This window comes from Pinus tabuliformis, chromosome Q, assembly GCF_031772625.1.
Source record: "Pinus tabuliformis cultivar Carrire ecotype Pingquan chromosome Q, CPIR1, whole genome shotgun sequence".
NCBI lineage: Eukaryota > Viridiplantae > Streptophyta > Pinopsida > Pinales > Pinaceae > Pinus > Pinus tabuliformis.
In genome coordinates this window covers 937,383,559-937,407,706 of record NC_142296.1, presented here as the reverse complement: position 1 = coordinate 937,407,706, position 24,148 = coordinate 937,383,559, and the positions used below count along the sequence as shown (strand labels likewise).

The 24,148-nt window shown below is 38.8% G+C and overlaps 1 protein-coding gene across 2 annotated transcripts in view; it reads left to right on the top strand.

The window, feature by feature from the left end:
- LOC149222538 (uncharacterized) overlaps positions 1 to 24,148 on the top strand; it is a 160,657-nt gene that overhangs the window by 105,692 nt on the left and 30,817 nt on the right. For both annotated transcript variants that reach the window (XM_089385505.1, XM_089385504.1), the window contains 6 exons: positions 10,228 to 10,295; positions 21,212 to 21,313; positions 21,806 to 21,895; positions 21,998 to 22,072; positions 22,206 to 22,238; positions 22,371 to 22,451. In XM_089385505.1, the coding sequence (XP_089241631.1) occupies positions 10,228 to 10,295; positions 21,212 to 21,313; positions 21,806 to 21,895; positions 21,998 to 22,072; positions 22,206 to 22,238; positions 22,371 to 22,451 (449 nt within the window). The remainder of the gene's footprint in view (positions 1 to 10,227; positions 10,296 to 21,211; positions 21,314 to 21,805; positions 21,896 to 21,997; positions 22,073 to 22,205; positions 22,239 to 22,370; positions 22,452 to 24,148) is intronic.

Below are 24,148 nucleotides of genomic sequence, written 5' to 3'. Positions count from 1 at the left end.
AGTATTTTTCTCAGATTAGATCGCCAGTAGAGCATCTAAATTATTGTACTGAGATTTGTTGCTGGAGAATAATAATAAAACCCTCATTTGCTGCACCGATTTTCCCACATTGGGTTTTTTTGGGGACAATTGTCCAAAACCAACTGTGTTAAATTTTTGTGTGTGTGTGCTAGAATTTCTCAGTTTCCAGTGTTTTATTTTCCGCAGTACTTTTATGGTGAAAATTCAGTAGTGGTTTATTCATTGTTTCCGTAGCAAATAAATTGCATAATTAAATTTACAGTTACGAGAATAATTTCTAGTTACTGCAATGGATGAAATTTTCACATGGTATCAAAGACAAGTTATCGGTCGGGAAGCTCAGAAGCAAAGAAAATAATTTCGTTGCTTAGAGGGAAGCAACATGCCGAAATTCTTAGAGGCGGTGCAATGATCAGACAGGTAGGCCAAATTGCCGGGGCAGGAATTCGATTTTCAGTTGCAGGGTTGCAGAAAAGTTGAGTTGCTCGGGTTAGTAATTCCAATAGTTAGAGGGAGCAAGATCAACTCAGATTTTCGCTGAACAGATTCCTTGGTTGGACACATAGGGTTTTGCAACATTTTGGAGTTGTAGAATCAACGTCGGGTGGAAAGAGGAATAGCACACAGTAAATTCTTCAGTATGACCATGGACACAATTGACATTCAAGCGGCTTCAGATTTGTCTTCCAGGTTAGAGGACGAATTTGCTTGCTTGTCAGGAACAACTCCACAAGGTATCTGGTATATAGAAGTGGAGCATCAACTCATATGATAGGGGTTAGAGAATATTTCTCTAGCTACAAGGAGGAGTAGATGGACTTTTATATTACGATTGGAAACATAACGAAGTGTACTCCAGTAGGGAGAGGTACCATCGATTTTTAGAGGGAGTCAAGAGCAAGCACTAGCGCTATAGATGTATTACATGTGTCAGGATTGGGTATGAACCTGATTTCCATATCACAGTTACAAGATAAGGGATATGATATCCACTTTGTAGGGAAGAAAGTGTTTGTCAAACACTCAAATTGGAAGAGCGTAAGATAGAGTGGAGTTCAAAACAACATATTGTACAGGTTGCAACTCGACTCTCGAATGGCACTAATAGGCAGTGACAGTACCAGTGGGAAGGAATTGAATGATTTATGGCATAGGAGAATGGGACATCTACACCATGGAGCACTAAAGATGCTTAGGGAAACAGTGACAAGGGTTCCAGAACTTGGCATAGAACATGATGATGTGTGCAAAGGATGCGTACTTGGGAAGTATGCCAAGGAAACATTCCCAAGAAGTGATAGTAGAGCAGATGGCGTGTTAGGACTTGTACATTCAGGTATTTGTGGCCCGATGTCCACTAGAGCTCTTAGTGGTGCCGAATACTACGTCACCTTTATTGATGACCATTCTAGAAAAAACATGGATCTACTTTTTGAAGACCAAAGATGAGGTCTTCAATTGTTTAGGAGAGTTTAAGGCTCTTGGGGAGAATGCAACAGGGAAGAAGATTAAGGTGCTTCACTCAGGTAATGGTGGAGAATATATTGATAAAGACTTCACATATTTTTGCACGAAGGAAGGCATTAAAAGAGAATTGACAACTCTGTAAAATCCACAACAGAATGGGGTAGCAGAGCAGAAAAACAAAATCATAGTTGGGGCTGCAAAAGCTATGTTATATGACCAAGATTTGCCCAAGTTTCTTTAGGCAGAAGCATGTAACACAACAATGTATATCCACAATAGGACTCCTCATAGAGCATAGGGGAAGAAAACGCTAGAAGAGGTCTTCACAAGGAAGAAGCCAGAAGTTAGTCACTTCAGGATCTTTGACAAAGTTGCTTATTGCTACGTGCCGAATGAGAAGCGCACCAAATTTGATCAGACTGTAGAGAAGGGGTTTCTCGTTGGATATAGCAAGACCTCCATGGCATATATGATCTACATTCCTAGCAATAGGAAGATTGTAGTAAGACGAAACATAAAGTTCATGGAAGATCGAGCTTTCAAGAGATCTCATGAGGTGCTTGCAGGTGATCAGAATCAACCAGTTGAAGCTCCATTGGTCCAGCAACAGGGATAGTCACAAGGATCCAGTACAATAACTAGTACTAGCATTTCCTCAAGAGCATGGAATTTAGTGAGATCTCAGGAAATGAAACAACAGGGGTAGGATGAGGAGGAGTTGGTAGAACCTCCCACTACTAGTGGTCGAGCCAGCAGAGAGGTTCGTCAGACATTAAGAGATGTAGAGGAGTTTGTTGGAGCTTTTAGGATGAGCAAAAGAGAGCACAAACAACCTGACAGATATCAAGCATTGGTAGCTCAGGTTGCAGAACCTTCCAACTTTCAGGAAGCCGCACAACATCAAGTGTGGGTAGATGCCATGGTAGAAGAATACAACTCTATCATGACGAATGATGTTTGGGAGGTGGTGCCGAGGCTTGAGGACAGGTCAATTGTAGGTTCTCGATGGATCTACAAGATCAAGTATGCTGCAGATGGCAGTGTAGAGAAGTACAAGGCTAGGTTTGTGGCAAAGGGGTATGCACAGAAAGAAGGAATAGATTATGAGGAGACGTTTGCTCCAATTGCCATATACACCTCTATTCGGTCAGTTATATCCCTAACAGCGTAGATGGGATGGCAGATTCACTAGATGGACGTCAAGACAACATTCTTGAACATGGTAATAGAGGAAGAGGTGTACATTGAACAACCTGAGGGCTTTGAGACTCATGAGCGGCACACTCATGTGTGCAGATTGAAGGAAGATTTATACGGGCTCAAGCAGGCCCCCAGGGCATGGTATAGTCGGATCGACAACTACTTGCAACATATAGGATTTGTCAAGAGTGACGCATAATCCAACCTTTACTATTTGATGGTAGAGGGTGAGCCACTCATCCTAGTATTGTATGTGGTTGATCTCTTCTTGACAAGATCATCAGGGCTCATAGAGGACTGCAAGAGGAACTTGGCAACGAAGTTTGATATGAAGGACTCCTCATAGAGCATTGGAGAAGAAAACGCCAGAAGGGGTCTTCACAGGGAAGAAGCCAGAAGTTAGTCACTTCAGGATCTTTGACAACGTTGCTTATTGCCACGTGCCAGATGAGAAGCGCAGCAAATTTGATCAGACTATAGAGAAGGGTTTCTCGTTGGATATAGCGAGACCTCCATGACATATAGGATCTACATTCTTAGCAATAGGAAGATTGTAGTAAGAGGAGACATAAAGTTCATGGAAGATCGAGCTTTCAAGAGATCTCGTGAGATGCCTGCAGGTGATCAGAATCAACCAGTTGAAGCTCCATTGGTCCAACAACAGGGACAGTCATAGGGATCCAGTACAATAGCCAGTACTAGCATTTCCTCAGGAGCATGGAATTTAGTGAGATCTCAGGAAACGAAGCAACAGGGGTAGCATGAGGAGGAGCTGGTAGAACCTCCCACTACTAGTGGTCAAGCCAGTAGAGAGGTTCGCCATACATTGATAGATGCAAAGGAGTTTGTTGGAGCTTTTAGGATGAGCAAAAGAGGGCACAAACAACTTGGCAGATATCAAGGATTGGTAGCTCAGGTTGCGGAACCTTCCAACTTTTAGGAAGCCGCACAACATCAAGTGTGGGTAGATTCCATGGTAGAAGAATGCAACTCCATCATGACGAATGATGTTTGGGAGGTGGTGCCGAGGCCTGAGGACAGGTCAGTTGTAGGTTCTCAATGGATCTACAAGATCAAGTATGCTGCAGATGGCAGTGTGGAGAAGTACAAGGCTAGGTTTGTGGCAAAGGGGTATGCACATAAAGAAGGGATAGATTATGAGGAGACCTTTGCTCCAATTGCCAGATACACCTCTATTCGGTCAGTTATATCCCTAACAGCTCAGATGGGATGGCAGATTCACCAGATGGACGTCAAGACAACATTCTTGAACAGGGTAATAGAGGAAGAGGTGTACATTGAACAACCAGAGGGCTTTGAGACTCATGAGAGGCACACTCATGTGTGCAGATTGAAGAAAGCTTTATACGGGCTCAAGCAGGCTCCTAGGGCATGGTATGGTCGGATTGACAACTACTTGCAACAGATGGGATTTGTCAAGAGTGATGCAGAACCCAACCTTTACTATTTGATGGTAGAGGGTGAGCCACTCATCCTAGTATTGTATGTGGATGATCTCTTCTTGACAAGATCATCAGGGCTCATAGAGGACTGCAAGAGGAACTTGGCAACAGAGTTTGATATGAAGGACTCCTCATAGAGCATTGGGGAAGAAAACGCCAGAAGGGCTCTTCACAGGGAAGAAACCAAAAGTTAGTCACTTCAGGATCTTTGACAACGTTGCTTATTGCCACATGCCAGATGAGAAGCGCACCAAATTTGATCAGACTTTAGAGAAGGGTTTTCTCGTTGGATATAGTGAGACCTCCATGGCATATAAGATCTACATTCTTAGCAATAGGAAGATTGTAGTACGAGGAGACATAAAGTTCATGGAAGATCGAGCTTTCGAGAGATCTCATGAGATGCCTGCAGGTGATCAGAATCAACCAGTTGAAGCTCCATTGGTCCAGCAACAGGGATAGTCACAAGGATCCAGTACAATAACCAGAACTAGCATTTCCTCAGGAGCGTGGAATTTAGTGAGATCTCAGGAAACGAAACAACAGGGGTAGGATGAGGAGGAGCTGGTAGAACCTCCCACTACTAGTGGTCGAGCCAACAGAGAGGTTCGTCAGACATTGAGAGATGTAGAGGAGTTTGTTGGAGCTTTTAGGATGAGCAAAAGAGAGCACAAACAACCTGGAGGATATCAAGGATTGGTAGCTTAGGTTGCAGAACCTTCCAACTTTTAGGAAGCCGCACAACATCAAGTGTGGGTAGATTCCATGGTAGAAGAATACAACTCCATCATGACGAATGATGTTTGGGAGGTGGTGTTGAGGCCTGAGGACAGGTCAGTTGTAGGTTCTCGATGGATCTACAAGATCAAGTATGCTGCAGATGGCAGTGTAGAGAAGTACAAGGTTAGGTTTGTGGCAAAGGGATATGCATAGAAAGAAGGAATAGATTATGAGGAGATGTTTGCTCCAATTGCCAGATACACCTCTATTCAGTCAGTTATATCCCTAACAGTGCAGATGGGATGGCAGATTCACTAGATGGACGTCAAGACAACATTCTTGAACAGGGTAATAGAAGAAGAGGTGTACATTGAACAACCTAAGGGCTTTGAGACTCATGAGAGGCACACTCATGTGTGCAGATTGAAGGAAGCTTTATATGGGCTCAAACAGGCTCCCAGGGCATGGTATGATCGGATCGACAACTACTTGCAACAGATGGGATTTGTCAAGAGTGACACATAACCCAACCTTTATTATTTGATGGTAGAGGGTGAGCCACTCATCCTAGTATTGTATGTGGTTGATGTCTTCTTGACAAGATCATCAGGGCTCATAGAGGATTGCAAGAGGAACCTGGCAGCAGAGTTTGATATGAAGGATTTGGGGCTGATGCACTATTTCCTAGGATTGGAAGTGTGGTAGAAGGATGAGGAGATCTTCCTTGGGCAGGGAAGATACGCTACAGACATTCTGAAGAGATTCAGGATGCAGGATTGTAGACCCATGTCTACCCCGATGATCACCAACTGGAAAAAGATAGATGCATCAGATGACAAAGATGTTGACCCCACATTGTATAGAGAACTTATCGGTTCTCTTATGTATCTAGTCAATAGTAGGCAAGATATTTGCTTTGCAGTTAATACCCTCAATCAGTTTATGGTAGAACCAAGGAGGGTACATTGGGTAGCAGCGAGGCATATTTTGATGTATGTGCGTGGCACAGTCGAGTATGGGTTGAGATATACCCGAAGGGATGATGTCAGATTATGTCGATTCATAGATGCAGATTGGGCAGGCAGTTCATTGGACGGGAAGGGTACCTCTGGGTACTGCTTCAACATTGGATCATGGATGGTTTCTTGGTGTAACAGGAAGCAGAAGTCAATAGCACTAAGCTTTGCAGAAGCAGAGTATATGGCAGCAAGCACGACTCCGTGAGAAGCTATATGGCTTCCAAAGCTGCTAGTAAGCTTGTTCAGGCAGGGGATGGAGGCGACCAGTGTTTATTGTGATAATCAGAGTTGCATTAAGCTCCTCTGAGAATCCAATGTTTCATAATAGGTCGAAACACAGATATTCAGTGTCATTTCATCAGAGATGTGTAAAACGTGGAGCGGTCTAGCTACAACATGTTCCCACAGAAGAATAGGTTGCAGATATACTCATGAAAGCTCTAGGGAGAGCTAAGTTTGTCTATTTGAGAGAATGGATGGGTATGGTGGAGAGCTTGTTTCAGTAGCAGGGACAAATTATTTTGGATGCTTCTCAGTTGCAACAGCAACAGATAAGAGGTAGTTGCAATTGCAACAACAACAACATATGAGAGGTAGTTGCAGTTGCAACAGCAATAGATGAGAGGTAGTTGCAGTTGCAACAACAACAACAACAGATGAGAGGTAGTTGTAGTGTAGATGCAGAGTTGGAAACAGTATGGCAGTGTCAACAACAACACAGATGCAACATCAGAGTTGCGCAGTGGCTGGTGGGCAGTATGGCCAGACATCAATAGCGTGACAGGAGGTGATACAGAGACAGGGTGTTGGGACAGGATGTGCAGCACTAGAGAGAACACAATCCTTGCTAAGAGAGAGTGTTAGTTTCTGTAGCAAAGGATGTGTTCTAACCATGAAATTTCGTTGAGAAGCTAGAATACATGAGATCTCCAAAACCCAGAAATAGTTTCTAGAAATTCCACGTAGAAATGGGCTTTCATTCCTTAATTGATTGAGTAATCTTTACTCCAAGCCCCCAACTTTGGGTTTCTTTGCCCAACAGCCCCAAAACTTGCCCAGAATTGGAAATTTTGGGGTTTTCGGTTTTCCCCTTTATTGAGGACTGTAGCCTACAGGGATCGATAGGCTATTTCGTCCTTTTTGGCACTTAATTTTGCAGGAACATCAGAGTCCTGTTTTTTATGTTTATGTTTATTTTGCTATCTGCTTATGTTTATGTTGATTTTGCTATCTGCTTAACTATTTATATGATAGATGTTGTAAGTAAAATCAATCAGAAATGGTCCCTCCTAGCCACCTGTTTGAATGATGATTATATTCTTACCATCATGAATATTCATTGTTTTCCTTTCCAAGGGAAAAAAATCTTTATTTTTATTAGTATAAGAAAAACACAGTCAAATGATCATGACATTGAGGAGTTTTTAAAGCCTCTTTCATGACGTTCCTATGTACAATCCATCTTGACACAAAAAACTGAACTTTATAGCTGGACAGTTACATCTGCATCCTCTTTAAAAATACAAAAATCGTTCATCCTAAAGTCTGAAAAAGTCCAATACAGGAAACTGAAATAGAAAATTGAGAGTTTTTTCCATGGTTCATGATTATTTTTAGCTGTATGACCATTATGGATTTCAGTAATCATTCAGGTTCCTCGTTCTAGCCCTACTCCAGCTTTTGAAAGTCCATTGGCAAGTCTGTTCCTGCCCCTGTAAATATGAGACAGATGTATGTGAAAAATATGTGACTAGATTGAGAAATTCACCAACTTCACCACACAACGGATGTAATGTAAAGTTCCTGAGAGCAATATTTTTGCGCATCTATTGAATAACCAGCATTGAGTCACCATGAATTTGTGGCTGGGTTATGCTAAGCTTGTGCTAACTTTAAGACTAGCTTTAGAGCCATCAGTTCACCGAAGTTATTGGTATCCTGAACAAATTCCAGCTTTAAAATAAAGACAATGATCTGAAGATAAGTATAAAATTCCTCCTGAGCGTCCCTTAAGAGGGTTCCCCTCTGACGCACTATCCAAAAAGCCCATGGAATGTCATTTTTTTCCAATTCAGATTGAGAATGAGAGATGGATTTTTCCCACACCTGTGGGTAGGATTCTAAAATATTTATGGTCTGGACTGCGCATTTGAGGGGTAATGTCTCTGTCTTCAAAAGTTGAAACGGCTTTAGATTTCTGGCGAGCAATACATCCCAGGCTATGTTAAGGGGTAGTGTTGTGATTTTAGAAGTCTTCTTTCTGCTACACCAGGTTCTGAAGGCCTCTTGAAGACTGCCTTCTTCCCAAAGATTCCGTATCCTACTATCCCTATCATCCTTTCCACTTTTTTCCATACCTCCTTGGAATATGGACATTCCAGAATGATAACAATATATAGTTTCTTCTGCAAGATGACATTGACACCATCACCCCGGCTGTATGTTGCACTGAAACGGATATGGCAAATTTAAAAAAATCCAGATACGATATGGCAAGGAAATGGTGCATATATATATGACAAAATAAGAATTTCATATTACCATTCATCTTTTAGAATCTAGATTTTATATCTAAAAATACATAATCATCATCATAAATTCAACATAAACAAATCATCATCATCAATTCAGCATAAATATTGTCATCATCATTAGTGATTATGATAATATTCAACATATCATCAAGTGTCCGTTTCCAATTTCAGTCATCAACATCAGTGGCCAGCCTTCAGGTGCTCGGTCTGCACGACGGGCTGCAGTCTGCAGATACTATCTCTTGAATTAACATAGCCATATATTTTTACTAGCAATCACGTATAGCACCAGTGGGTTGAAGCTTTCCAATAAGACTGTAAATCATGGAATGGTCAGAGAAACATAAGAGTAATTCTGTTCAAAAAATCTCTGACACAGAACATTAAGCACACTGTTCTGGAGTTATATTAGCGTATACACATTTACCATGAGCATTGAAAATTCCATTAACTCATCGAACACTGGATTTCATTATGATTATTTCCAGAGACAAGCTCATCTGGCATTTCACTTGCTCTGTAGAATTCATGGGTTTGCAAAAGAAAGCTAACATGGCAAGAAAGAAGGAGGATCCATCCTTAAGGTGGGCCTCTCTTTCCCATCCAACGCGCTGAATGGGCACGTCTGGGTTGCAAGCTTGCAGGCATTTTCTTCTACACTTCTCAGCATCTACATTAACCTTCCTTGCTTGCCACAGCAGGTGGCCATGAAACCCATAGCTTGCAATCCAGTACAGTCGGTCTCTTATTAACATGACATTCAAACCCATGTAGAGCTGTCTTAAAAGTAAACGATTTTTACTCTTGAATTATTGAGTGAACCATAAATGAGGGTGGCTCTCTGGGATGTTTTAGCACGATTTCTGTTCTCTTTCGAATTGAAGGCTTCAGCAAATAAGATTAAGATTGCATGTCCAGTGTTTTCGATCTTTGAAAGTGGATCCATATCCAAAAAAAAAATTTAAAAATTTTTGAAACATTTTCATTTCCAGATCCAGTGTTTCCAACTCCTTGAAACAGATCAAAAATGTTTTGAAGGTGTTTCGTAGGCGGATCGTACCAGTTTCTGTTTCAGAAACTCGGAATAGCGTTTCTGGCAGTTCATGGTGACGTTTCTGGTAACGTGGCCCCGACCCAATAAAATTCCTTTTTCTGAAGAACTTACCACATGGGAACCTCATTGCGTAAACTCAGTCACATGAATATCTTGCTTTTGGTTGGGTATTTTAATTTCCAAATTTTTTTCCACCACCAGATTTGCTGACCTTGTAGTCCCTCTTCTGCTAGTGCTTTGTAACCTATTTAGGAACACAAGCCCCTGTAAGATTCAATTTCAAAATTGATTGGTCCTCTTCTTCTTTGAGTCTAAAATTGCAGTTTTTCATGATCTCTGTGTATCTTTTCCATTCCTCTGCATATTTTGGCTCCAAACCAAGCTCTTTGTATGATAACCACTGTTGGTGCCAAGTTGTGGTCCCTTGCCAGTTTGCAACTCATCGAAGTTTATAATAACCTTGTTCCTTAGCTCCTGAATCATCTATGAGGGAAGTCTGTGCATACCTTTGCTCCCTTTACAAGGGTCAAGACTAATTACACATTATCACCTTTACAAATTTGCTGAATTAACCAATTGCCAACCAATATTCATTATGCAACCTTCTCATAATATTACGAGCTTTCTTTATTCCACAATATACAAATAACACTGCATTTCAATATTAGTGGCAAACACATGTATTTTAATTGATCATCTTTTTATCCAGTTATAAAAGATATTTAATTTTCTACTGAATGCTTGTGCAGGTGCAACAACATATGCTGTGCCTGTTATTGTGATCGGAGTTGCAGGTTATGGATACATTTGGTGGAAGGTTAGTTTGAATGTTATTTAGGGATTGATATTTCCTATTTTGTGTGCTCTCAGTTTATATATTTTTGGGTGTTCCATATGATTGTTGCTAGCATTGGTGCTTTTATGTTTGGTTAGTTGTGTTTGTTTCTCTCGCAGTTCAATTTCATTTCTGGTTCTGTATTCAGCAAAGATTCCTCTCCTTTTTCCTGTATTTTATTCCTGCAAGTTTGCTAGGCTTTGTATCCATATTTGGCCATTTAATGCTGCATTCAGGTTTAAGTAATAGACCAAATATTCCAAGATATGCTAGGTGCATGCTGAAGAGGGGCATGCTTGTCGGAAATTAAGGTGTACGCATTTACACTTAATGGTGGAGAGAGCAGATAGATAAATCTTAATAACCTTGCAATGATATTCACATACTCACAAAGTGCCATAGGTGATATATGTATAGCACCCCTAGTTATTATGTGGTTTAACCCTCTATCTATCAACTATGATATCTAACTTTCAATTAGACACATATGTAACATATGAAGTAACATTTTTTCCCAAAGATCTCCCAGGGAAACCCAAGGGATGTTTCTCCATTTTTTTGGATGACATCCCTAGTAAACCTGTTGGCTAGACTAATGTGCAGCACCCAAGGGGACTTGAACCGGGAACCTGGTGAGATGGAACTAGCCAAATGCCCAAGAGCATTGGTCACAACCAGTTTAACTATTCTATTGAGCTACACGTGAAAAGTACTAGTGTCTTCTAATAATGTTTTATTGAGTGCTTTTGGTTTAACACCTCCGCTTAACACAAAAGACCACATTTTATTTTTACCTAGACTTTACCGCTCCCTCTACAGAAGTTTAAAAATTTTAAACTCAAGAATTTTACAAATACTAGATGATTTAAAAAGATGTTTACAAAAACACGATAAGAACTTTCAAAATTGGGATTGATAGTTGTTCTTCTCCTCCATAGACTTGAGACTCTTGTAGGTGACTCCAATAGGTTGTTGTCACCCCTTGTAAGTTATAATTCCTTGATTCCTTGAATTTGTGATTTCCCTTAGACAACCATTCATGTGGAGCTTGTCCTTCCTTTAGTTCCCCATGTCTTTAAAACCCAGTTACTCAAAATAAGAATTTACCATCAATTTTTGTCACCAACCGCCATAGATTATTGTCTCATCTCCATCCTCCTTGTTCGTAGTATTAGTGTTTGTCATTCTACCTCCCTTTTATTTTCTGTTCTTTTGGAAAATTTTATGAATTGTGTTCAAAATGATCTTTGACAACAAATTCAGCTACTAAATTTTCTTTTTTCATAGAAAGCCAAGTCATACTCTATTGGCTTGATTAATAAATTGTGTTCAAAATGATCTTGACTACGGATTCAACCACTAAGACATACTCTATTTGCTTGACTAAGGGCTCATGTTTTTTCTGGGAGGAAATGGTGAAACATGTTTTTTTGGGGGGGTGTAGAATGGATAGTTTGTTTGAGATTGGACTGGAACAAAGTTTTCAATACTTCTTGTAGGTCTATTTAGATCAATGTTGTGAACATCGCGATTGGGATTAAATCAATGAGGGTCCGAAATCAGAAAAAATCATAAAAACTGGGAAAAAATCGACAAATACAAAAGAAGTAGTTGTTGTTTTTTTTATATATCTAAAGCATCCACAACATAAAATATATGCATTGACACATAAATATGAAAAGGGAACTAATATATAATATGTGTAATATCATGTCTAGTGCTACATCACACCTAACAATAATCATGTCCTAAATACTAAGTCATGAGTCCTGACTCAGCCTCAAAATATCAACAAAAAATATAATAATGTATCTCATATCATGATTCATAATTTCATATACAATGAAATGAAGCAAATAACTAATATTACTGATTTCCTTTGCCACTCTTGTGAGAAAATGTAACAACCTTCCCTCTAGATGAGGAAGGCACTAGGGATGGCATTGGTAGTGGACTCTGCTGTGCTCTAGAAGTTGAAGAACTAAGAGCTATAGGAGGTAGACCATGTCCTCTACTGGTGACCATGGTAGGTGGTGTCACCTCCTCCTCCTTTTGCTCCTCCTCCTCCTTTGCAACTGATACCCCCTCCACTACCTCCTCCTCTAACCAATCAGGGGTTGACTCCATGACAGGCCTTTCGGCCTCAACCCTCCACGCAACAGTGGTGTCAATCCCATCCAATGAGATGGCCTCCACATCATGTGTCTTCTCAAGTTGCCTCACCCACAATCGAAGATTGTAGTAGATGTAGACCATGTCATTAAGTCACTGGGACTCCAACTTGTACAAGGGTCATAAATTAATAAATTATAGATAATAAATTAATAATTAAAAAAAATTATTATTTAATGAATTCAAAAAATTAATTGGAATAGTTTTAACTTGTTGCACTTTTTGGTTTGTATTTTTTTAAATACACTCCAGTTGCGCTCGCATTCGGAGGAGCTACATGTTTGGCTGAGCACTTGAATGGCAAGCCTTTGGAGATTGAGTACTCAACCACCATAGATTCTCCACCATGCATCTACAACAAATAAGATAAACATAAGAAAAAAATGAAATTTGAAAGTTGAAGCAAAGTATGAAGAGACACTGAAATTCGAAACAAACTAAAGCTTACTTGTCATTTTAGTCTTCCTATCCACAATAGCCATGTCAAAGCTAAATGTGCCACTTGCCATTTTGTATATCTCCATTTTTTTAGAGATTTCTGCTGAAGATGACACCATCTTTTGAACACAAGTGAAGAATCCATCTATGACCTCGGCATCAAATAAGAAGCCACAAGAGTAAGAAAATGCAGGGTTTAGGTAGATCCCTGTAGCATGAATGGGGAAATGGAGTGTATTGTTTCATTGCTCATCAATCACTTCCCATATGGGTTGTTGTCTCTAAAAGCCCTCGTCCCCCTTATCATCATAGTAGTTGTGAATGGATTCTTTGGCCCTATCTATGGCCTCATACAAGTAGTCAATTGTGGGCTTGTTTCCATCAACTAATCGAAGAACCTTCACGAAAGGTTCAGTAATGCTACACACTTCTTGCTCTCCCGCCCATAAGCTTTCCTGGTATGAAACTAGCCTGCATATGGCCTCTCACTCTGGTTTGCGGCTATATGGCAAAGCACGCCACTCCTCTGAAAGAAACATTCTCGTCACATCCCACAGAGAATTCGGGAGGGATTGAAGAGATCTGAAGCTAGTGGCAAACTATGTAATGGCAGGGCGCACCAACTCCTTGTTGTTGGTGAATGTTCTCATCAAATTAAGCACAAATTAATGATTATATATAAATTTTGTAATGTTTTTTGATGATTCAACAATATCCTTGACAAAAAGAATTTTTCCTATGCCCTCCAACATCAAATCAATACAGTGTGGAGCACAAGGTGTCCAAAATAAGTTAGGATACCTCTCCATAAGCATCGTGCCAACAACAACATAATTTGTAGCATTGTCCATAATGACTTGGACAACATGTTGTGGACCCACCACCTGAATGAACATGTCCAACAAATCACATAATAACCATACATCTTTGATTTGTGCAGATGCATCAATAGATTTCATAAACATTGCCCCCTTGGGACAATCAACCAAGAAGTTAATAAGGGTTCTACCCTTTTGATCGCTCCAACCATCTAACATCACAGTGCATCCTGTGCGTACCCATGAGCCCCTAAACTCCTCCAATCTCTTAGTGCATTTATCCTTTTCATTCTGAAGAATGCGCCCTCTAAAGTCATCATATGAAGGGGCTTTGTACCCTGGGCCTACAATAGCAATAACATCAATCGCAGGTGGGAAAAATGGATTGTTCTTGGCAATGTTGAAAGGAATATCACTCTAAAGAAGACACCTGCTCAACAACTTGTCAACTTCTTCCTTCTCCCTTTTTTTAAGAGCTGACATGATAGATGGTTGTGCTCTAGGTGTGGTTCTAGGAACAAAAAATGATGAGGCAACTATGGGGTTGAGTGTAGATGCTGATGCTGAAAAAGAACCAGTACCACTCTCATGGTCACCTCCCAATCCTGCCACCCCACCCCTTGCGATTTGACTCTTCAGAGCTGCCTTGGTCACTGTGGTTGTCTCTATTTCTTCCAATGATTTGATGGCTTTGCGAATGATTTTTGGATTTGTGTTTGTGCAAGGCTCTACTTCATGTCCAAGAATTTGTGCAAGGTGGAACTTCAATCTGTATAGCGCCCCTGTCATATGATGCCTACATAACTTGCAAGTCAAATTTGATCTGTTAAACCCTCCATTAAGTTCACCAAATTCCCACAGAGGGTCCAATTTCCTTGGTATGTTTGTAACTTTGTTGAATCTTGAGTTTTAATGTAAGATTGAAGTTTGAAGCTTGAACCTAGGGCACGAAAAGAATTGCAAGTTAAACAAATGAAATTAAAATTTACATACAACATTTTGACTTTTTGACCAAAAAAACCCTCAACTCAATACAACAATAATGGCAAAAAAAACAACTTCAAACCCAAGAAAAAACCATGGAAAAAAACTAGGGCACAAGAAGAAATTAAACAAAGAAAACTAAAAATCAAGATTTTGCAATTTTTACCAAAAAACCCTCTCCACTAAATGCAACAAAAATGACCAAAAAACACACTCAAATCCAACCAAAAATGATGAAATATATATGGGTGATAGAAACCCAAGGAAAAGCAAGAAAAATTAAAAAAAATAGGGCCAAATTTGATGCCCATACCTGAAAATGACACCCTGTTGAAGAAATTTGGTTCAAACTTGATTTTTTTTGCTTGGGATGTTAAATTCCTTCACTTTTCTCCTCTCTTTCCCTTGTAGATGAGTTCTCCTCCTCCTTAGCTCTCACCTCTGCCCTCTTTCTGCAAAATGAGAGAAAAAAATTTCAAATTTCACCTCTAAAATTGCTTTGCCGCACAACCTAGTGATTTTTTCATATCGACTCGTGGTTTTTTCGAAAAAATCGCGATAAAATAACAATTTTTTCAAGCCGAAAAAATCGCTGATTTTATCGGCAATGCAGAAAAAATCACTGATTTTATTGAAAATGCGGAAAAATCAAAATTTTATCGCGATGTTCGCAACACTGATTTAAATCAAAGGGAATTGCTTGTTGTAACGATATCTCTCTTGTCTATCCCTGTGGAAGATTAAGTTAGCTTGCCACAAAGTTTGTTTGATGATTTTGGATTCTCCCAGGACCCACACAAGGTGGTCTTTAACTTGGCTAGCCAAATGATGCCCTTGTGGGGGGATGGTTGTCTCATTCTCCATTTCCATTACTTGTTGGAACTATAATGGCTTGGTTTGGTCATCTCTAGGCACCTTATAGGATGTACTTGCACTGAGAGACTTCTTTCTCACTGAGACCCATGAGAGCCTTGAGAGAGCCCTTCCTCCCATTAGATTTTTTCACTGGTCGTCAGCGTTTAGACAGGGGACTTGTCATTTAAGTGATGCTTGAGATTCAATGGTGCTTTACACTTTATTAGTGACTCCCTCTAGACCATGGTTTTAGTGATTGCATCCAATAAGCATTCTAGAATCTAGATACATGTGGATTAAACTCTAGCGATTTCTCCTATCCCTTATGATACTTTAATTGTTGTATGTTATATTTTTCCTGTTTCTTCAATATTCGCATTTCAGTGATCTGGGGATCCCTACCTTGACCTCTACTTGGATATTTAGCATTACTTTTCTTTGGGGGATGGCATTCATTTGGGTGACTTCAATGCTTGGTCCAAGATTTTACATCTACCTATGCATGATAAATCTGAGGGTGTTCTTTGCCTTGAGGAAATAAACCATGATAGTATAGCTCTATAGAGGGTTTCCGCAGATGCAACTTGTCTCATTTTGGCTTATATGTTCTCCACTAGGTCACATGACACGAGGACATGGGACATGGAGGACACAAGAATACGAGTATCCGATATGTGACACGATGACCCCTGGAACATGACATGGAGGACACATTATTTAATATAACAAATTAGTGAACTACAAATAAAATATGAAATATATACAAAATTTACATCATGATGATACAAATTCAATCATACAACTAATGCATATAACCAAAATAGCAGCGAGTGCAATCTATCTTTGAACCAAAAATACATCAACAAAGAGGCCCTAAATGGCCTGCAGAGTCCCAAAAAAATCATGCTACAACAAATTACTAATACTACATATCATTAAAATCATTGCATATATCATCAATATCATCCTCGAAGCATTAAAATAAGATGCAAAAAGCTTAACATGTCAAATCGAGATTCTTTATTAGAGATGGGTACATTTTTACTGGGGTCATGATAGAGGAGTTCAACATTGTCACCAACATCTAGGTACATATTGTTGAAATATGTAATTAGGTTTGGTCTTCATAATGACATATGTAATCATGATGTTATGTATTTGATGTAATGAATTTCTTATTATTATTCTTGAGGCATGGTTTTCATGCTTAAGGGAAATTTATTTTTAGGTCAAGTATGGATTGAGTGCTACTAGATTTGTCATAAAGTCAATTGGGTCATTGTCATGTATTGAAGACCCATTTGGGGATGTTACATATTGTAAAGAAAATTTATTTGAGTCAAAATAGAGTCAAAAGACCCTCCAAGACCTCATTATAATGCAAATATAAAGTCGGGCTACATGAAGAGACAAGCCGGCCTAAAGATAACAATTCGTACCCCTCACAAGCCTATAAATAAGAATGAACTTAACCTCATTTGAAGACTCACTCAAGCAAGTTTGATCTTCTCAATGTAGAAGCTGAAAAAGGATGAAAAAGAAGGAGAAGAACTAGATCGAAGTTTTTGGGCTCTCTCTCTCTCTCTCTCTCGTGTTAGGGTTTCTACATTTGTTGGGTAGAAGAATTTGAAGAATTTGCTGGGTAGGTCGAAGTTACAAAAAAATTTGCTAGGCAGCTTGAAGTTGCAGAAGAATTTGTTGGGCAGGTCGAAGTTGCAAAAGAATTTGTTGGGCGGGGCAAAGTTCCAGAAGAATTTGCTGGGTAAGTCGAAATTGCAGAAGTTGCTGGAAGCATGGTTTGACTTGGTCTTGAAGGGTCTTGGTCAAGGGTCATAGGTCCTGAAATTTGGCAATTGAAGTTCTATAAGGAGAAGATTTCTTGTGGGTTTTCCTCTCAATTGGAGAGGTTTTGGCCCTGGCTGATCACCTACATCTTGTGTCCTATTGGCTCATTGATTTTATTGTTTGGTTGTTGTTTGATGATAAAGAACACTAATAATAATCAAGTGAAATAAGAAGCTAATCAAGTAAAGTAAAAATATATCACAAGCAGTTATCAAGAAGAGAAATCCTCTACTCTAGCTGCCCCTATATTTCTCAACATATAGAGGGTTTGGCTATATTAATTAAATGCTAGTTCCATACCCTCATACTTGACAAATTCCAATGGAATTGTTGCAATCCCCCCAATCCTGAAATCGTGAACCCTTTTAATGTTTGTTAGATTTTGACTAGGATTTAAAATTCTATTATCTCCATATGAAATCCAATGAGGTGAGAACTGTTGAAAAATATAACTAGGTTCGATCTTCATAAATGTATTTGAGTCATTATGTAATGTACTTGTCAAAAGAATGAAAAATATTTTATTATTATTATTATTACAACGACTTATTAAAGCATGGGTTTCATGCTTGGGTCATCTTTTATTAGTCAAAGTCCCCATTGAGGACTCCTAGGATTTATATCAAGTCATTAGAGTCATTGTCCATTTAAAGAGACCCTTCTTGGGCTTTTGAATCATGTAAAAATAATTAATATTGAGTCAAATAGGCTATTTGTCCCCTCCACACCAAGTCGGCCTCAGGGAGATCAAGTTGGCCTCAAACTTGGTAATTCGACTTCACCAGTGACCAGAAGCCTATATTGTGGAGTAGTTCGAATTCATTTGGAACATTCACTCTCTCTCTCACAAGTTTGATATCCAGAAGAAAGCGCTGGAAAAGTGCGAAGTAAGGAAGGAAGGCAAAAGGAGTGCGAAGTTGGAGAAAGAGGAAGAAAAGGAGAAAATCGAAATTTTGAGCTATCTCTCTCTCTCTCTTAGGTGGATTCCTCGAGAAAATCGAAGTCTCTCTTGTCAGGTCGAAGTTGTTGTTGTTGTTGCTGCTGGAAGTTACTGGGTCGAAACTGGTACTGCAAGTTGTTGTTGCTAGGTCGAAATTGCTTTTGAAGGGTTATCATCTGCAAGAAGGAAGCAAGGGTTGACTTGGTGTGGAGGAAGTTTGGGTCTAGGTCAAGAGTCTTGGATTATCTCAAAGAAATTATTAAGGAAGAGTTGTTGACTAGGTTTTAGCCTAGATAGGGGTTTTGCCCTCGCTGTCCACCTATATTCGGTGTCTTTGTGCTATTGTTTTGGTAATTGCTTGATGAACTAAAATATAAAAGAACATAAAGATAAAAGAATCACAACTAATTATCTAGATAAGAAAATCTTTTTGCCTTTCTGATTTTCTAACAGGGACCACTCTCAAACATCCTAAGTCAATTAATGGTAATGTTAAAAATTTAATTATAAGGATAAATTTTAATTTTCATCCTTTTACTTGAAGAATTTAACATTACCATTAATTGCATAGTGTTAGTAGGGCCTTGACAAATCCACTTCCTAACACTTGGAATCCCTTCTAACTTTGCTTAATTGACCTTAGCTGCACTTGAAAACCTTTGAGAGCTCCAAACCTGTGACTGGATTGTGTGAGAATAAGGCAATAAATTGATTCTATGATGCTTTTAAACTACACATGAGTCCAAATTTCAGGACACCAATAGGGCTCATGTCCAACACTAGTCATACTCATGTTAGACACATGTCGCACATATGTCATGTCTGACATGAGAAATACATGACATGAGGAGCGGGGAGTACGTGTCATGTTACTAAAGTTCTAAAAATGTGGAGAATCATAGGGTTTCCTGTTCCTTAATGATCTCTCTTATACCTTCATTCTTATAGCTTCACTCGCTGCCCTCATAGTAGTAGCAATGAAGCACGAGTCACGATTCTTATAAGACCCTTCAAGACTTGCGGGTCTTGATGAGTCATATACCAAATAGAGTCACTCTCATAGAATCTGCACTGACTCGCATAACACTCTTGTTGACTCATACGACTCATATCAAACTCATACAAAGCTGTATAAGACCTGCCCCTTGCAGCAATTTTTTATTTTTTTTTGTCAATTTTTTTTGTTGTATTTTGCCGAGACTTATATGGGTTGTTCCCAATTCTTATATGAGTCAGTAGCCAGATTAGTCTTATACGAGTGCAAGTTATGCAACATTGAGTAGTATTGCTAGCCTGGTGGACTATGTCTTGGTCAACTAGGTGGTGGAAAACTTTGTTGATTTACCTTGATGAGTGTGGTTGTCAATTCTCCATTGTCGAATGACAAGGACTGGAAATTTGTCAGGAATGATGACTTCAACTTGACAGGTTTGACTGATTCATGTTGAGCTGGATGAACAAAGGATGAAAATAAACTCTTTAATAAGAATCCTCAAAGACACACGAGTTCAACAGGTTGGAGTGATCCCGTGGTTGGTGGAGAATCCTGTCTGTCCTTGATTGGATGATATATTTATCAAGCCATTAGTGAAGGAAAAGGTTGTAAAATTTAGGGGCAAGATTGATATAAAAGTTAACAAGTTAGTCATTAAGGTGGGGTGTGTTAGAGATGTAACGTCTGTTGTTAACTTTATAAAATAAATAAGCCTAATTCAATACTAAAAGTAGAAATATAACTTAGGTTTAACATAGTTAGAGATTTAGACACACTCCTGTACATTTAGGGAGTTAAATTTGTTGTCTGGATGGTGTATTTATTAACTATTTCATAATGAAACATATTGTTTATCATGCACCATTCTCTCTTATTCTCTCTTGTTTTTGTTGTTGTTATTATAATTTATCATATTTTTATTCTGCGTTATTCTACATCTTTGGATGCGCCTTCGACACTATCCTGCATCACCAGTGACCACTATGGTATGCTGTACTCTCTTGTCCCATTGAGCTATTTTGGTCATTTGTGAACATCGATATAATACCTTTGTTTCTTTCTTTCTCCACAAACTTCTCTCCTCTTTGCTTTGTCCTTTGTTGTCACTGCTTCTTGGCCTATTGGTTGTGTTTGATCAGATACCATGAAGGAGAAAGCGAGACTATAACACAAGGAAGAGAAAGGTGAATATTTCATTGATTAATGATGTCGACTTGTGTATGGGTCCTTGTGTAAAACTAGGAAATGTTGTGGTTGTAAGTTCTAACGACAACTGACCAGGTAATTATGAGAATTATATTGGCCCTTATTGTAAACAATAAGAACATTCCTATATTTTAACACTTTGTTAACATTAATCTAGACTAACACCTAGATACTAGAGAATGATCATTAACTAGTGTTTTAGCTACTTGTTTTTATTTTTCTTTAACAAGGCTTATCACCAAATCTTGTGTGGAGCTTGCTTTGTTGCACTGTCATGGTTATCATAGTAAAATATTTTTGGCTCTATAGGTAGAAATCTTCCCTAGTTTTAGGTTAATTGTTAGCCTCATGATTTATTGATGGCTGTGATGTTAATAACTTAAGTAGATAAAGAGTGGAGTTTGCCATTGATCGTATTATGCTTAGAACACGAACATAATCATGAAAAATAGGAGTCTAAATTTATTTGTAAGTCTTTTCCATTATTACTGCTAATATTGATTTGGTATTATTTCTCATCTATAGTAAAGCTAGTATTTCCTTTTCTATTTCACTATAACTTAGAAATATATTTCTCAGATTAAATGCTGATGTATTGGTATTTAAAATCAAATATATGTTTTGATATTGTTTTCTTATCTATCAGGGGTGGAAGCTTTCCGATATGATGTTTGCTACAAGACGTAGCCTATCAGAGGCATGTTCAAGTGTTGGCAAACAACTTGAACAAGTTTCGACATCTATGACGGTAAGCCATACTGGCCTTTTATCTTGTTGTCTTTTTGATGAGACAAAGAATGCTATACCGTTGTCATTTTCTGAATAATTCCTTATTTAGGAGATTTTATAATTGGAATTACTCTCCAGTCAATGTATTAAACGACTATAGTATTACAATTGATTTACTATTATTTTTTTTGCTGACATGACCTTTTCATGACATCCCTACATGTTTAAGTTTTCTTATGTGGCAAAAGCATTTTTGTTTCACATTGTTAACTTATATCCATGCCGTTGTATGCATGATTCTGAGTGATATTGTACATTAAATGATATGGCTTTGTGATTGCTAAGTAGCTGTCCAAGCGGAAATAATTATGGGAAATTTTAAAGTTGAACAGTGCTTAACTATTTACATGAAATTTATTCTATTAATTGATGTGATTGTCCACTTGTTGATTTCTTTTGAACGAGGAAGGAATGCAATGTTTTATCGTTTGCACTCGGCATATGCTTGCAGGCAGCAAAACGACACCTATCTTCAAGAATTGATCGTGTTGATAATGGTTTGGATCAATGTGCAGAGTTGAATGCTGCCACTAAAAATGAGGTACATAACTTGTGTAGAATGTTTGGTTGTAAATTTCTATTATCAACCTCTTTTTTTTGGCTGATTGCGCAATGCAAACATTGCATGCTCTGCCTTGTTTAGGTTTATGAGATTCGTGGAGACTTAAAACATATTGGCTTTGATGTCGAATCTGTTCAACGTGCTGTCCAAGGCTTGGTAAGATCCTTGACATTATTATTCTTCATGTTACAAACATTTTTTATTTTATTTTTATTTTATTATGCTACAAAAGAAAGCTGTTCTTATTTGGGTTTATTAGTCTAAATTGTCTTCATCTTTCCTTTAATAGGAGTTCCAAATTGGTCGGATAGAAGGGAAGCAGGTACAGTTTATTATTTTGCTAAAGAGGTGAAATTCACATTTGTTTTTAGCTAGTTGTGTGGTATATGATAGGTATATGTGTACTAACTTAAAATGATATACTAAGAAATGGCGATTGGAAATATTCTTGCAGAATCTTACAAACCAAGGTGTATATCACTTATGTCAATTTGTGCATAAGTTGGAGGAAAGGAAACATACAGAGCCTCTTCAGGTAGGCATTCCAGTTACATCTGACAAGTGAAGCATAAGAGGTTTTATTGTTTGGCCTCTTGTTTTCAGATTTTTAAATTTATTGCTTAACTGTTTACATTTTGTGACAATAATGCCTGCAATTTTGTTTCTTCTATGTATATATCTGATTGAGACTCCAAGCGTGCAAGTCTGGTTGTTTTCTGATGCTATGCTTGGAGTTTCTGGAGTGTTTTTCTTGAGTTATCCTGCACATGTACAGTTCTGTTCATGTTAAGATATAGTATCTGGTCTCCTCAATTCTTAACTTGTAATATGTCTGCCACATTTTGATCCAAAATGGATCTATATAGTTACTATATTTATTTGTTGATACTCTTGACTGGGAGAGACAGAATTGGGACCTGTAAGTGGTACTTTGGGTCAGATATTGAAAACTGCACTAAGAGTGTTAAATTTCTGAATACGAAAACTGATTTATATCCCAAGCAATTTTATGACCCAGACATTTATTTAACCTAGTAAAATATTTTCTGAATTTGTTGAATAAAAATGCACTGGTATTTTAACAATAGAAATTGACAGCAGAAGCACAAGTGGGAAATCAATCACACAGCAGAAAATTAAACTCTCCAATTTATCCTTCAATTTTATTTCTCAGAATAAATAAGGGCTCCCTTACAGGGAAAATGGCCCACAGATAAGACATGATAATTTTATTAATGTCCAATGAATGACCATAAATAGGTCCATGAGACTGAAAGATACAACCAGTACGAGTACAATGTGGGAGTGCAAACACAACCCTTAGAAAATGCCAAAGATAAATCTAGGATAAAATGAAGTAAAGAAGGATGCAATAATAGGACAACCTCATAAACATGTATATAAATATAGAAGGCTAAGTGAGTAAGTCCAAGGCTGGAGGTCAATAATGTCAAGAGTGCCCGAGTTTGATAGCCAACAACAAGGGGGGCGACAATGGTGTTGGCTTGCTTTTGAAGTCCTCTGGATGCAATGGGGAGTCTGGATGCATGATCCTGGGGTGTGTAGGAGCAACCGATACTCCTAACATTCGAGGCCAAAGGAAAGAAGCTTTAGATAAGTCTCTGGCTACTCCACTGGCACTGGGGAGGAACCTGTTGTGTGTGGGGGCTGGTGGGGGGATGGGGGGCGGCTGTTCAGGAATCCTCTAGTACTAAACCCTTGGACGCCGAGTGTGAATGAAATGATGTGCTGTTCAACACCTCCACAACATTCTTGAGGGTATCGATTGGCCTCCCAAAGGGCGAGGGGGGGTGCTGAGGGGAGACTTGAGGTCTTACTACTCTACTATTTGAAATACCCTAGAACGCAACCTGTCACTTGTTGCTTTAATTGGATGGATTAACTTGAAAGTATGTTGTGATTGTTCGAATTGTCCTGGAGTGAGGTGGGGTATGTAGGATCCAAGATTTGTGTCTAAATATCTCCCTAGATTCTAGAAGAAGGTAGAGAGGGATCCTTCAGACTCTCTATATAGTCAATGATATCGTCTTTTGATCTCATAGTATATGGGGCACTTAAAAATGAGGTGCATCTCGGTCTCCGGCTCTTGTAGGTGGCACAACTGGCAGACCATATCAGATCGTGGTATATGGTGATCCATCTCCACCCGAAGTCGATGGGACCCAAGATGCCTCAGTGGGATCTCGAGTGAGTGCATCTAGTGCTTGCGAG